This window comes from Drosophila erecta, unplaced genomic scaffold (assembly GCF_003286155.1).
Source record: "Drosophila erecta strain 14021-0224.00,06,07 unplaced genomic scaffold, DereRS2 tig00000126-arrow-pilon, whole genome shotgun sequence".
NCBI lineage: Eukaryota > Metazoa > Arthropoda > Insecta > Diptera > Drosophilidae > Drosophila > Drosophila erecta.
Window position 1 is genome coordinate 5,229,451 of NW_020825209.1, and position 14,220 is coordinate 5,243,670.

The 14,220-nt window shown below is 42.1% G+C and overlaps 1 protein-coding gene across 2 annotated transcripts in view; it reads right to left on the reverse strand.

Annotated features, from left to right (window-relative positions):
• Positions 1–14,220, reverse strand: part of LOC6550071 (rho guanine nucleotide exchange factor 10) — a 95,594-nt gene that overhangs the window by 60,268 nt on the left and 21,106 nt on the right. The window contains exon 1 of one of the 2 annotated variants that reach the window (XM_026982582.1): positions 13,647–14,163. The exons of the other annotated variant lie outside the window; for it this stretch is intronic. Within the exon in view, the coding sequence (XP_026838383.1) occupies positions 13,647–13,776 (130 nt within the window). The 5' untranslated portion in view covers positions 13,777–14,163. Of the gene's footprint in view, positions 1–13,646; positions 14,164–14,220 lie in introns of those variants that run through there. 2 annotated transcript variants of the gene reach the window in all.

Here is a 14,220-nt window from a genome sequence, read left to right on the forward strand (position 1 = left end):
CGACATCAACAACAGTCTCGATCCCATACCCACTTCACCACATATTTGCAGATGCAGTTAGGAAAATATTAAGGGAATGCCGCAATTCTTTTTATATGCTATCAATTTGTTTCATTTTCAGTTTACTCCCCTCTCACTTATTAAATTCATATTGTAGCACGACCCCAAATTTCACATGTTACTCCTCAGGTTGCAAGGTCACATCTGCGCCTGTGTACCTATTAAGTGTGACCAACGCTGCAAGCAAAGCAAGCTAATTTTCTCGTTGTGTACGAATGCCTCAACATCTATGTATATACACATGCATAATAATGCACGCACCAACTGGGACCGAGTTGGAAACAGCATTTGGCATTTGGCAGTGAAGACGGTGGATAGAGATTGCCGATCTGAGGATGGAGGTTGCAAGTATATGGGGATGGATGGCAGTGACCGACCCGCAGACGGTCCGCAGATTTCTTCTTTTCGCGTCTCTGGTGCGCTTTGATTTTGCCTGCTCCTCGTTTTCTGCTAAAGTTCAATGTGCCTCCTGACAGGCCCCTGCGCGCCCTTTTGCAATGCCTGTTCAGTTCCGCATAGTTATGCCTCGGTCGGCTGCTCATTGTTGGGATTGCAGCTGGGGTATATCAGTTCGAAGCGACGGAAGCGAGAATTGGTTTATCGAGAATGCTTAGCAATATACCTTAGACAGCTGCAGTTTATATAAGGCTTGCAGCTCAGAAAAACATTTCTTTAACGTTTCCTTTCGTAACCTGCAAGGTCACACTCTAACAAGGCATCGAATAAGTGTGACCAGCCGAACAAACGAAGCAATATTCCTTCTACGGAGTGTGGCACAGTCGACTCCCTTTGCCGACCCCTTTTTTCGCCGCCTTGTTTGCTCGGCGGTGTCACAGCAGGTTGGCTGGCGGCTCCGGCTTATCAGCTCACTGTGGCTGTGGTCTGGATGATTTCTGATTTCTGTTCTCCGAAGGGGGGCGGAGGAGGTGGCCGAGGGGCGGTAGGTGCCACATGCAATTGTTGGCCGACACGCCTTGCGGTAATTATGTAAATTACCTATCAACAAGCCAAACAACAAACAGCAACAAAGCCAATTGCCGCAGTGACGACAACTTATCAAGCCAACTTCGGTTGCTTTTCGTGGCCCGCGGTATTGAAAACATAGATAAATCTCACTCTCCTCTTGGCGAAATGAGCAAAACTGGTAAGGGGGGCGGGGGGTACAAACCAAAAAAAAACACAACACAAAACAAAATTATGAGTATGCATCGTTCATGTCCGAGAGTATCTGGCATTCAAATCGCCAAATTGGCAACACAACAAAAACTGGCCAAAACAAAAACATTTTCTTTGCCCAAGGCAAAAATAAAAGGTAAAAGAGAAGGTCGAGGAAAATCCAAAAACAGCAATGCACAAAATTTATACAGCCAGACAAAGATGCGAGCAGATCATGTGAAAAAAATGTACATAGATACGAGTACATATATTTATAGGTGCCCAATATAATCCAAACAAATTCCAGGGGTCTGGAATATCTTGAAAGCCTTCTGCGTCCTCATCGTATCGATAAACAAAATATTCTAATGGTGAAAATTTCGCTGAAAATGTTCGATTAATTAGAGATCAAAGCGATGGGGCAATACAGCATTTGAAATGTCTTTGAATCACGCAAGCCGAGCTCATCCACCGATCGATCCATTGACCAACTTGGACCCGTCTCTCCAGATCCCTCTTCGCCCTCATTTTCCCCTTTCATCGGCACTTTCCTATAGAGACTGCCCCTTTCAGCTGGGTCTTTATCATCTCCTAACGAGGCGTGAAATTGCCCATGTTAACTAATTGGTCCTGACGGTCAACGGACAGTGTGAAGTGCATTGATCGGCCACAGTGAGCCGTAAAAGTATGCACCCCAGTCGAATTGCTTGGCAGCTAGAGCTGCTGAAATATTTATAATTCAGGATAAGCTTATTTACAGGTAAAACCAGGTTCATCAGAAAATATCTAGCGAAACATATCTTATGTTGTATGTGTTTTATCCTTTGCTAGACATATCTTGCATTTCATTTTCGGGTCCACGTTAATTGCTCGAAGCCAACGTAAGCCGATTGTGATATATGGATATATGGATGGGGAAAGGGGGAAATCTCACTTAAATGTCGACAGCTGCTCGTAATACATTCAACGATTCGGAAAATCTGCTTCACATTGAGCAATGACAACTCTGCCATAGTTTTCCCACTTCCAATATTTACTTTGAGCGCGGGTTGTTGTTTTAACGGAACTTGGCCTAGGCTAAGATTGTTGATTGTTGGCCCGTCTAGGGTTACATTTACGCCCATTTGAGGGTTAAGGTGCGGGCGCTTGAAAGGCCGAAGGGGCGGGGTCTTAACACCTGGGTGGCCAACATGAAACCAACGTGTGTGGCTGACGCACAGGTAAAAGGAGACAATTAATTTCATCTTTCGATTGAAAATCAACTCGCAGCATCAATAAAAACCTTAAGCAGGAAAATGCTTGAAACTTGAGTATGATCAGCTCTGTCGGTTCGATTGTGTTGGGCAAACACTGCAAGAAAATGAAGAGCAACTTTTGATAGTGCGGTATATATTAACAGCCATATAATAAAAAATATCTTGTAGTGTATATTCTTGGTAACTGAATTGTACATATATTTCTCAATGTATTTAACTGTTTGAAAGCCTTTGCAAAAATCCAAGTTTTCTTTTCCAGCAGATGCGCGATGCGTGATGCTGAAAAATCGTACAGCTAATTCCCAGCTAAAGAAGAAAATCCACAGTATCTGGCAGATTGTTGCGTATTCACACTTTATGGGTGCCCAAGCAATAACAATAACAATTTCCTGGTAAACACAAGTCCCGGCTCGGAAATCGTTAAATGTATTATTATTTATGGCCATCGGTGGGATATCGATGTTTACAGTAGTGATATCAATATTTGGCGCAAATTTCGGGGGTGCGGTGTGCGGAAATCCATCGCTGCAGTTGAAAATCCGCATCGGGCAGCCAAACCGCAAGATATACGGCCTGACAGCTATACCCTTTTGACTTTTCCAACCCCCGAACTGCTCAGTTACCCCTCGGCAAAGGTCGCGATGCCAATGTGCAAATGCAACCCTCGCAATGCAATAATGTCGTGTAATCCGGTGCGCGTGCTCTCAATTATTGTGCAGCGATTTTGTGAGGTGAGGATGGGTAAGGGGTTTTTTTTTCAGAATTCAAATTCAGCAGCGGAAGGGGGTATGTTCATCAGGTCCTGAAAGCGCTTGCATTCTCGGAACCAGGTGGCCCAAAGGATTTAGTTGCATACACTTTCCTTCGCTTCGTTTCCTTCGCAACGAGTCTGCTAACTCAAAGCTAAAGAAAACTGGGCAGATATGATTCAGGGAAACGGAAATGTCAAACTAATCAAAACCACACAGCTGCTCAAGTGGAAAATGGCACATTTAAAGCAACTTTATATCTAATTTTAAGCACTTTGCGATTGCTAAGGCAGGGCATCTAGCTGTCGGTGCTCTAGCCAGCTAAGCTTTGTGCTCGAGTTATTGTTTTAGCTTCGCCATTGAGATACACACACACACTCACACAGTCGTCTTGAGCAACGAAACACTCATACTCGTGTTTGCATGGATGTAAGTGAGTTGGCGCATATATCATTTGCGTTGCTTGCACTTCGAGCTGTTTGAGCAGTCGGGAAATTCTATGGGCACTTTTCAATGGAAACGCAAAAGTGAAATTTCCTGCTCTTAATTACGTTCTATTTTTGGCCACCGAACGGCGAAGCGGAGCGGAGCGGAGCGGAGCAAACAAAACAATTCAGACAGGACAAAGGCGAAATTCTGCTCTTGCAAATCGCATTTCATGCCATCTGATTACGCCTTTCGAAATGATTTTTTTTGCCCGGCATTCTTTGGCCAGATTTTCGACAGTTAAGCCCTCGAACATGTGAGCTGGGCTTTAAGTTGCCGTTCGGAAAATAATTTCCCATTTCGGCCAACTCTGATGTGTGCCGCAATTTCGTACGGCTGAATATTTGCCACGTTTTGGTAAGCCACAAAAGCCACAAGCCACATTTTGGCCGAAAATGAAGTAAGAAAATGCTTGTCTGCAGCAAACGCATTCAGATGCATTTCAATTTCGGGCTGGAGCTGCTCACAAATTCTGGCAAATCCCAACCATTGGCGAAAGCTTGGCCACTTCATTTGCGCATTATTATGTCGAAGTACTATTTTTAGAACTTAATCCCTTTTCCTATTCCTCATTGCGTTTGACTTACTGCTTTCACTAAAGCAAAGCAGCTTCAGAATTTAAACTTTATTAACGCATTGCAGTTCCCCAAAAAATCTGCTACTGTGCAGCTGTCTGTATTTAAATCTGTATCTGAGTCTGAATCACTGGCACAAGTGGGCACAGCTTTCAAGAACAGCGAACCCCGAGAAGAAATCAAAAACGAGATCCCTGACACCGATCCACCTCCTCTCAATTCAGAAAAGATCGTGTTACAGGCGTGCTTTTGACGCGTTTCAAAAACAAGATGGCAAAAAAAGCAAATTGAAAAGAAACCGAACTGAACTCTGAAGAGGGAAGCGAGACTTGAGTGATTGAAAGGGTTCGGATTAAGGATTGAAGAACACGTTCAAGTTCAAAGTAGTGCAGAGCAAAGCAGCTGGAATCCATCATCCAATAAGATGATTATTATCGATTAAGAGCGGCCAAAGAAAACAAACACGGCCAACCGAATTGAACGAAATACAATTTATGCGTTTTGAGAACCCTATTTGGTAAACAACAAGCGCAAGGCAATTGGTTCGAGAACTCTTGCAGGTTAAAGGACATTAAACTTTCGGAATTCACCCGTCTATTTGAAATAAGATTTCCCATATGTACACGTATGAAAAAATGCGCAATGAAGCACGAAGTGCGATAGAAAAAATCAGCATCATTTCAGATGCAAATGGTTCTATGCTCTTTCAGGTCTTTGGTTAGTTTCAAGACTATAAGCTAATAAACTAATATTAACGTAGTAACGAAACATTCGTAGCACTTTGCGTTTACCGCTAAAATTTAAAGCAATTTTGAATGTATATTCTGCGTAAATGTGTACAATTTCCATTCAGGTTTTACGTTTTCCTTGACATTTGTTGGCTTCACTGTGCTTGAGCTATTCCTCAATTTTCTTTTTGTGCAGATCCTTCCACTTTGTTTTCGCATTCGTTTGTTTGCACTCCTTTGTTGTGGAGCTTTCAACATTTTGCTATTTTTCTTTTTCTGCCATGGCGCACATACAAAACAAATAGGAAACACACAGGTATGTACAAAAGGCTATACCTCGAATTAAAGCTCCAATTTCAACCCTTTCCAAGTGTTCTGCACATGATTCTGCCAACATATTTAACCGGTTGTTATGGTTATCATTATGTACTTGTCTTGGAAAATCTTCAGCACCATATACTTAGGTTTTTGGGGCCACCTGCCCCACTTTACAATGCATTTTGCGCACTTTGCGCTCTTCGCAAACCTCTGGTTAAACTTAACTCCGACGGTTAACTCTGTGAAGGGCATGGCAGCGGCATGAAAAGGGACCAAAGTGGAACCTACTGCAAAACTGCTGTCGGGGGAGCTGCTGTTTCTGCTGCTAATTCATGGAAATTTATGTTTTAATGCAACTGAACAACTGAACAAATGGAACTGCGAACTGCGAACTGCGAACTGCAAGCGCAGGCAAATTGCGAATGTCGGCGGCTGCGCTTTTTGGTTTCTCATTAAAGTCGAGTTCGCCTGGGCGACAATAATAGCAACTCGCTACAAAAACGCACTGACCAACTGAGCAACTGAACAACTGAGGAACTGAACAACTGAGGAACTGAGCAAGTGAATAAATGAGTAACTGAGTAACTGAGCAACTGAGCAACTGAGCAATTGAGCAACTGAGCTACTGAACAATTGAACAACTGAGTAACTGAATAACTGAGCTACTGAGAAACTGAGAAACTGAGCAACTGAGTAACTGAGTAACTGAGTAACTGAGAAACTGAGTAACTGAGCAACTGAGGAACTGAGCAAGTGAATAAATGAGTAACTGAGTAACTGAGCAACTGAGGAACTGAGTAACTGAATAACTGAGAAATTGAGTAACTGAGCAACTGAGCTACTGAACAACTGAGAAACTGAGTAACTGAGCAACTGAGGAACTGAGCAACTGAACAACTGAGAAACTGAGCAAGTGAATAAATGAGCAACTGAGTAACTGAACAACTGAGCAACTGAGGAACTGAGCAAGTGAGTAACTGAGTAACTGAGAAACTGAGTTACTGAGAAACTGAGTAACTGACAAACGGAGCAACTGAGCAACTGAACAATTGAACAAACTGAGCAACTGGGGAACTGAGCAACTGAACAACTGAGGAACTGAGGAACTGAACAACTGAGAAACTGAGGAACTGAGCTACTGAGTAACTGAGCAACTGAGCTACTGAGGAACTGAGCAACTGCGTAACTGAACAACTGAGCAACTGAATAACTGAGCAACTGAATAACTGAATATTTGAGTAACTGAGCAACTGAACAGCTGAACAAATGAACAACCAAACTGCGTTAAAAAAGCAGCAGCAGCCAGGTTGTTGCAGTTGCATTATAGTTGTCGTCTGAGAATGCGGGCGGAAGAGCCAGGGCATCGAGGAAGTGCGGTGGGAGGGGGAGCGGGAGGGGGAGTGCGTGGGCAGCGACACCGAAACCGAAAGTGCAACTTGCAACGTGCAACTTGCCACCACAAGAAAAATCGACTGCGATGCACATACCCACTCGACTACAGATTTGCTTCTCTAAGATGGCACTTTTTATCTGGGGTTTACAAAAGAGAAATGTAATTTTTATAAATAATAATTTTTATAAATAATTGTTTATTCCCATGCATAGTTTAATCACTAATTTTCTTAATACACAATATTTTAAGTGTCCTTGGCTCGCAGCAAACAGAAATTGCACAGCAAATACCCAGTTAACCATGAAACAATCAGTTTTTCTGCACACAAAATACACATAAATCGAGTTTGTTTGCGGGACAGCTGGTGCAGTTTATGGAGGCCCCACTGTATGTAGTTTTTTGGCTCACTGCCGTGGCCTGGGCGGGCCAGCAGCACAAATTGCAAAGAGCTTTATGACACCTGGCATGCAATTACATGGACATTCCATTCTCGCCCCCCGCACCTCCCCCTCCCACTCCCCCACAACAAGCCGCAATCAATTATGCAACATACATATGCGTACATAGACACCAAGCACATAGTATGCATGCAACACACAAACCCGATAAATGGGCTATGTACGAGTATCTATGTGCTTGTGGTTTCCCCAATATTTTGCGGGCCGATTTCATCCGGTTGCAAATTCAGCAGCGTCACGGGTAAATGTTCTCGACAAGGACGGCTAAGTGGAATCGAGATTAGTTCGGGGCGTTTACCGATTAATCAGGTTGGACGTATTTATTATAATTGCATGCCAAGCTATTGATCTCGTTAAATGCCAAGCACTTCAGCAACTTACTATCCTGAATGCTCAGGTGCACAACTTGTGTTGCATAAGTACACGTATGTATATATTGTTTGGAATATTTATGGCTTAAGCCTTCAAAGGATCTCCTGTTTCCTGGCAATCCAGCTTGAAACCCTGACTAAAGTTATTATATTAATCTTTTGCTGCATTCGCTGCGCTGCAACAATGTAAGCCAAAGTTGCAAGCTGAACGCGGCGTCTCAGTTCTAATAAGCAGGAAATAGTCGCCTGTCTGCGGCTTGCTACCTATTTTCCTGCTTATGCTGCTGGTCTGGATGCACTTGGAAAATGTATCTAGAACTGGAACCCACAAGGCTTAATAATAATTCCAGCTCCTTGATGTGCTTTTAAGGTAATATGCAAATTACTCAATTAATAGGTTTTAATTTTGGTGCATGTGTGTTTCAGTTGCCTTTTTGTACTTTTTGCGCCCTTTTGCGCCATTTCTATCAACAGTTCTACAGCTGCCCCTTTATGAAATTGTCGATTATAATTTGTGACTGTGTGATATTGCTGCGGGATCTCGTCTGCAGCCTGTCTGTCATCGTTGGCGCTGCTGACCAGCCATCCAGCCATCCAGTATCCAGCCAGATGTCCGTCCATCTGTCCGGCGCTCGTCTGCTTCCGGCTCAAATGCTCCAGGCCACGCCCAGGCCCACGGCTCGGACATAAATCATGTTGTTGACCAACAACGGCAGCCGCGGCCCACTGTCATCAGCATTCAGCATTCAGCATTTGGCCACGTTAAGATGGAAAAGCAACAGCTTTGCGCAGAAAGCAGCAACAACAGATGCGTGCCAAAAACGTTTTGTGCCACAAAATGCTGGCCATACGCTTTTTGGTTAGACACATTCGTCGCGCACTGCCACATGATTTTTACTATTTTTTTTTTGTTTTGTTTTGCCTCCCATTTGGTTGCACATTTTTTCACAGTTTATTTTCAACTATTTCAAGTCAATCCAGTTGCTGACAGTCGAACATAAAAACTTAATTAAGCATCAGAGTGGGGCAAGCAAAAAGTCAATAGGAAAAGAGTAATCGAAAAATGAGCGGCACGAGAGCGGGGATCATCGATCGGCACTTGCTTGGCCCAGTTAGCCGCTCGGATTCTAATTCCAATTTCGATTCTGAGGCGAAAGTAATGCGGCTGGGTCAACGGTGCGTATGCGCAATGCGGCTCAACTGACTGGCCGTCGGCCAATTTGTGACTTTGTGGAAATGGTGGCAAGTGGCGGGTAGAGCGGGCTATGGTTGAGCCACTTGGGCTGAGGGGGAGTACTTGCAGCGAGCATCTGACGCATACTTGCCGCATTAATCTCAGGCCAGTGATCTGCAGCATGCAACCGCCGACGACAGACGACAGACGACTTTGCCGCAACTTAATTTAATTTTCCTTTTCTTTTTTTTTTTTTTTGGCTTTTTTCCTGCTTGTTTTTGTTTTGGCTATTTTTTGTGATTTGCATCACGTAAAGTGGAACAACTAAATGAGGTGACGCTAGGGAGAAGGGGCTAGACAATTGGCCAACTATTTGGCGGCTTTAATTGGCTTGCACAATGCCACCGAAAAAGTCACACGACACCAAAAAAATGATGCTGTAAATTGATACAACAAAATTATACAAGCTTAATTTGCACGGATTCAGCAAATAAAACAACTCAAATAATCCAAAAATAAAGTACGTGTTTCGAAACTACAATGTTAAATGATGTTAAACTGCAAAAATCTATAAATTGAATAAGTATTTAGGTAGGTTTTCCTATGTATATTTTGGCAACCAAAATATGTTTTTAAAATTAATTTGGTGGGCAATTATAATCTATTAGAAACCCAGTTGTTAGGAAGCTTTCGACAAAGAAGCGCTAGGAAAAGCAAATAAATAAAGCGGAAATCAATGACGTTATAATTTGAGAAAAGCCTTTCCAGGCTGTGCAACTGTGTGCAACCAGCAGTCGTAAATCTGGTGGCAGCCACAAGTTGCGGCCTGGCTTAATGGTGTCAACACCGAAAACCAATTGGCAAATGTAGATCTCGTGGCGCCCAGCCACGCCCCCCGCCCCCCGCCCGCCCCTAGCCCCAGCGACAATTGTCCACGATGAGTGGGGAAGCAGAAAAAATGAGAGGGGGGGGGGGGGGGAAGGGGGTCCTGAAATTTATGGCTTTCAATTGGCATTGACAGCGATAATTGGCCGCGTGTGCCGAACTAAGCCAAGTCAACACGGAGCCAGAAAAGAGGGTTACCAAGATGAAAAAGAGCACACACTCGGCGGCCATCGGGGGGTTAAGGGGGCTTGGGGGGGTTAAGGGGGTCCAGAGTGCCGACATATTGACGGCACGCGGGCAGAAGAAGCAACAGCAACAGCAGCAGCAGCAGCAGCAGCTAAATAATGTCCAATATATATTCGGCCATTAATCATCTTGGCCATGGCCTACAAAAGTAATGTATTTAAAAGAGCCACAAAAAGCAGCGGCTACTTTCCTTGCAGCGCCAAAGAATCGCTGGCGAAATTTATGGCCGCAGATAATTAAATCTGGATCTTAATCTAAATGGGAATGGCTAAGAAATTTTAATCACAGATTTGCCAAGTAATCAACAGCAAACAAGCCAAATGTGTGCAAGTATTTTCAGTAAGGTTGATCAACTATGAATGTGTGTGCAAGTAAAATATTATTTGTATTTAAACAAGCGCATGCTTTAAATTTGAATTAAAATGCAACTGATTTTTACCTGAAAAACCGCAAAGCGATAACAAGGTTTATCCAATATGTTAAGGTACGAAAACACTATTTTTGCGCACAGCATTTGCATTTAAATGTAAAATAAGTTTACTTGCTAGCTGATGTAATTAAACAATGAATGCTGCCAACCGATTGTGAAAAAGATACATTTATTTCCAGAAAACCGCACAAAAAACGAAATTTTTCAGTAGAACCCACAAGCGCAAGCAAAGTCTTAAATACACTTGGAGAAACAGAGGAATAATGCTATTCAATAGCTAATTTAAACACACATAATCCGCGACATATGCAATCAATACTAAGTGTGTTTTTCAATCACTTTTCATATCTCACCATGTAAATTAAGCGATGACACTTTGTCGCTGTTTTTCAGCCATTTTTGTTTGTTTTCCGCTTTTGATGGTTGGTTTTTTTTCCCGCAGTGTGTACAACAGTACGTATGAGCATTGTCTGCGGTGTTTGTTATAATTTCAGATAAGTTGAGATTGCCGATTGTCGGTTACATTGTTTTCTTGTTGCGGTTGTTATTATGCAAATTTTGGCTAACAACCGCTTTCAAAAAAAGGCGACCATAGTTTTTGGGGGGCGCTGGCGGGGGCGGGGGCGGGGGTTTGAGTTTTAATTAACGTTGCGCATACGCCGCGTGGTACACCCTGCAACTGCCATCCTAGGTGTGTTCGATGCCGTTGGGCAAAAAGTATGCCAAGTAAATACTGTTTTCAAAACGAAATAATGAGCACACTTTTTTTCGGCGTTTTCTGTTTGTTACTTGGCTAATGCTTTTTTAGTTGCCTTTTTTGTGTGCCTAGATGCAGGCAAAGTCTAAACACTTTCACTTAAAATCCACCAAAGGCTACACGAATTTCGTGTCGTACATGACAAACTCTCAACTCGATTTGCTGGGAATGCCGGGGGGTAGGGGTAGGGGTGGGGGGTGGGGGATGGGGAAGTGGGTGGAGGAGTGGGCGGGAGGACAACTGTGTAAGTGGCTTAAACGGCCTATGGCTCATCCTAAGCTTTAGTACCGTGCTTTAGTACCGTGCAATTGGGCAAGTTACTCATTTACTACCTGTTTTTAGCAGCAAACATGCACGTATATATTTCTGTAATTAAATTTTTAATTAAATTGCTTTAAATTTCTTTAATAAAACCAATTAGGCTTATGCTATTAACTCTGCAAATCAATTTAGTGAACATTTTCCCAACGGATCAGCTCTATAACTTAAATATTTATTCGGTTTTATTCGCATTTAATGTAGAAGTTGCCTTTCCAAGCATAATGTTTTCCGAAAATATTCGGATTATATGGAAAAATAATGGGACAGCTAAGCCAAGTCATTAGAAGCAATCCCCCATATCACTTATTGCCCAATTCCATGTGCCTCAAAGTACTTAACCCCACAAAATGCCGACCAACTTGACACCCCCAATACCACATAATTCCGCCGCATACAGCCAGATATCCACTGTAAAATAACGACAACTATGACCAGGGAAATGGCTGTGGAAGTGGCTATATATATGTATAAATGTGTGTATATATGGAGGAGAAAAGAGACTCGCTGGCGACATTGATTAACGAGTGCTTAGTTAAAGCGGCACTCAAACACGCGCTGCTAATGCCGCAGATGCCAGCAATAATAGTTGCAGATACACCAGCAGCAACAACGCAGCAGCAGCAGCAGCGCAGCAGCAGCAGCAGCAGCAGCAGCAACAGCAGCAGCAGCAACATCAACAAACAAAAAGCAAACAAAAGTCAACAACAATCGCGCACAATGAACGGGGAAATAAGCGACAACAAAAGTGCAATCATAATTCTCTCCGTTTTATTCGTCTTCAGATTTTTATGATGAATAATTGAATGGAATCTAGGAATACGTTTGAAGGAGGGAGCACTATTTATTGCCTTTTTGCCATGCATCTGTGCAAATACTTTGAAATATGTTTATTAATTGCCAAGTGAACACCCTTCAACCCGCCGTTAATTTCAAGTTAGTCTGTTGCTCTGTAGCTATATACACACTCACATATATATATATATATTATATATATATTATATATATATATTCATACATATTTAAGGGGTATATGCGACTGGGCAATGACCTGGAATGCCCTAGTACGTGAATATACAGCTGTGATCGAAATATTGGCAGGGGCTTAAGTAGAAATACATTTCGAAACAGAGTTACTAACAATTCATCTAGATTTAAAACTGTAAACAAATAATACAATTATCTATGATTTATTGCTAGTTGCACTTATTGTTGTTGAACTTCTGCAAAAGTTGCCTTTAATTCTCCTACTTTATGACTGACTGCTCCTGTTTATTCTACTTTTGTGTTTGTTCTCGCAGAATCTGTTGATATTGTCTTTGGTAAATTGTTGTAACTCACTGAAATTGAAATTTTCCTTTGAGTTCCAGCGCAGCAAGCAAGTTGTATGTTAATCTCCCAATTAGGTTGCCCCTAATAGTGATCGCTCTTATTGGGCAATCGCATATTTCCTACCATTGCTAATCTATTTATTTACTATGCACTCTGAACAACCTACTCCCAAGCGAACTTTGATCTTGTCACATCACTTAATTAAATGAAATGAATCGGTTATTTATTTAGACTTCGATTGCTCTATCGGCTTTGCCCTTTTTCACTTCGTTTTAATCTCATATAAATAGATTTCGATGCGTTTATTTTTGGCAGTTGCTCTTTTTTTGTTCGGTTCTCGTTTTGTTCTTGTCAAGAACAACTACAAATCACACTATTAGTGAGTCACGCTGGCCAACAACAAATTACGCACAGAAATAGCCTAAACATTTGGAAGAATATAGGGGTATACCATATACTGTACACGTATGATTCATTTGGCCAACAGCTGGTATAAAATTGTAAAAATTGTTTCAAAATTGCGTTGGCCAAGGGGACAGTCATCTCAAACACAAAACACTTCTCTATGGAATAAACGAATTAGAAAATGCATTTGCAGGCTGGGATTATTCATTGAATTTACTCGACTACCATTACCTTATAAAACCCATTATTATAATTTTTAGACTTTTTCGTGAACAATTACTGAATTTAATTGATTCACAAATCATTTATATATGATTCTTTTAATTATGTCATGCGTTGTAGCTTTAAAGGTGATGCGTTTGATTTATTCTATTGCTAAACTATATTTTAATTTTCGTTTAAGAGATCGGCCTGTTTTATTTTATTAAAGGTCTTAAAGCTGCTCTATTTAAACACATAACCAGACAAACGAGCTGGCTTACCCATTTACCCAATTGTGATTTCAAATTTGTAATTTATTTTGCGATTTGTTTGTTAAGAGTTTACCCACATTTTAGCAGCACAACTCCTGCGGCATGTTGATGGGGCAGACCCAAATTGCTGTGACGTCTAAGCAACTGCTGCTGCTGCTGCTGCTGCGGCGGACCATCCAAAGCGGATTTAAACAGTTGAAAAGCCATTGCACGCACTTAATTCCAGGCCTATTTTGTCACAATAACATCACCTCAATCCCGTCACTTGTTTGCTATCATAGCCCGAGTCTAAGGCAAAAAAATAGCCACTGCGTCTTTACACAAAAACATTTAGCCCACAAAGACGTGAAAATGTATAGTACTTGTATTTCGGGCAAACGAGAACACAAAGCCCGCGTTTTTGGCACACACGAAAAAAATAAAGGAAAAAGCATGCGGCATCCACGACAAGATCGATTCTACTGAAACCGCATCCATGAATCCATCGCCATGGCGAACGTGAATGGAACGGAACGTGGAGCCCGAAGCGCAGCGCAACCGAAGTGGGCAAAAAGCCGAAAAAAGCGCTGGAAAAAATACGAAAAAAATTGAAAAAAAAAATAAAAATAATCAAACAAAACGAGACTGTAAACGCTGTAGACTGGAGCCAAC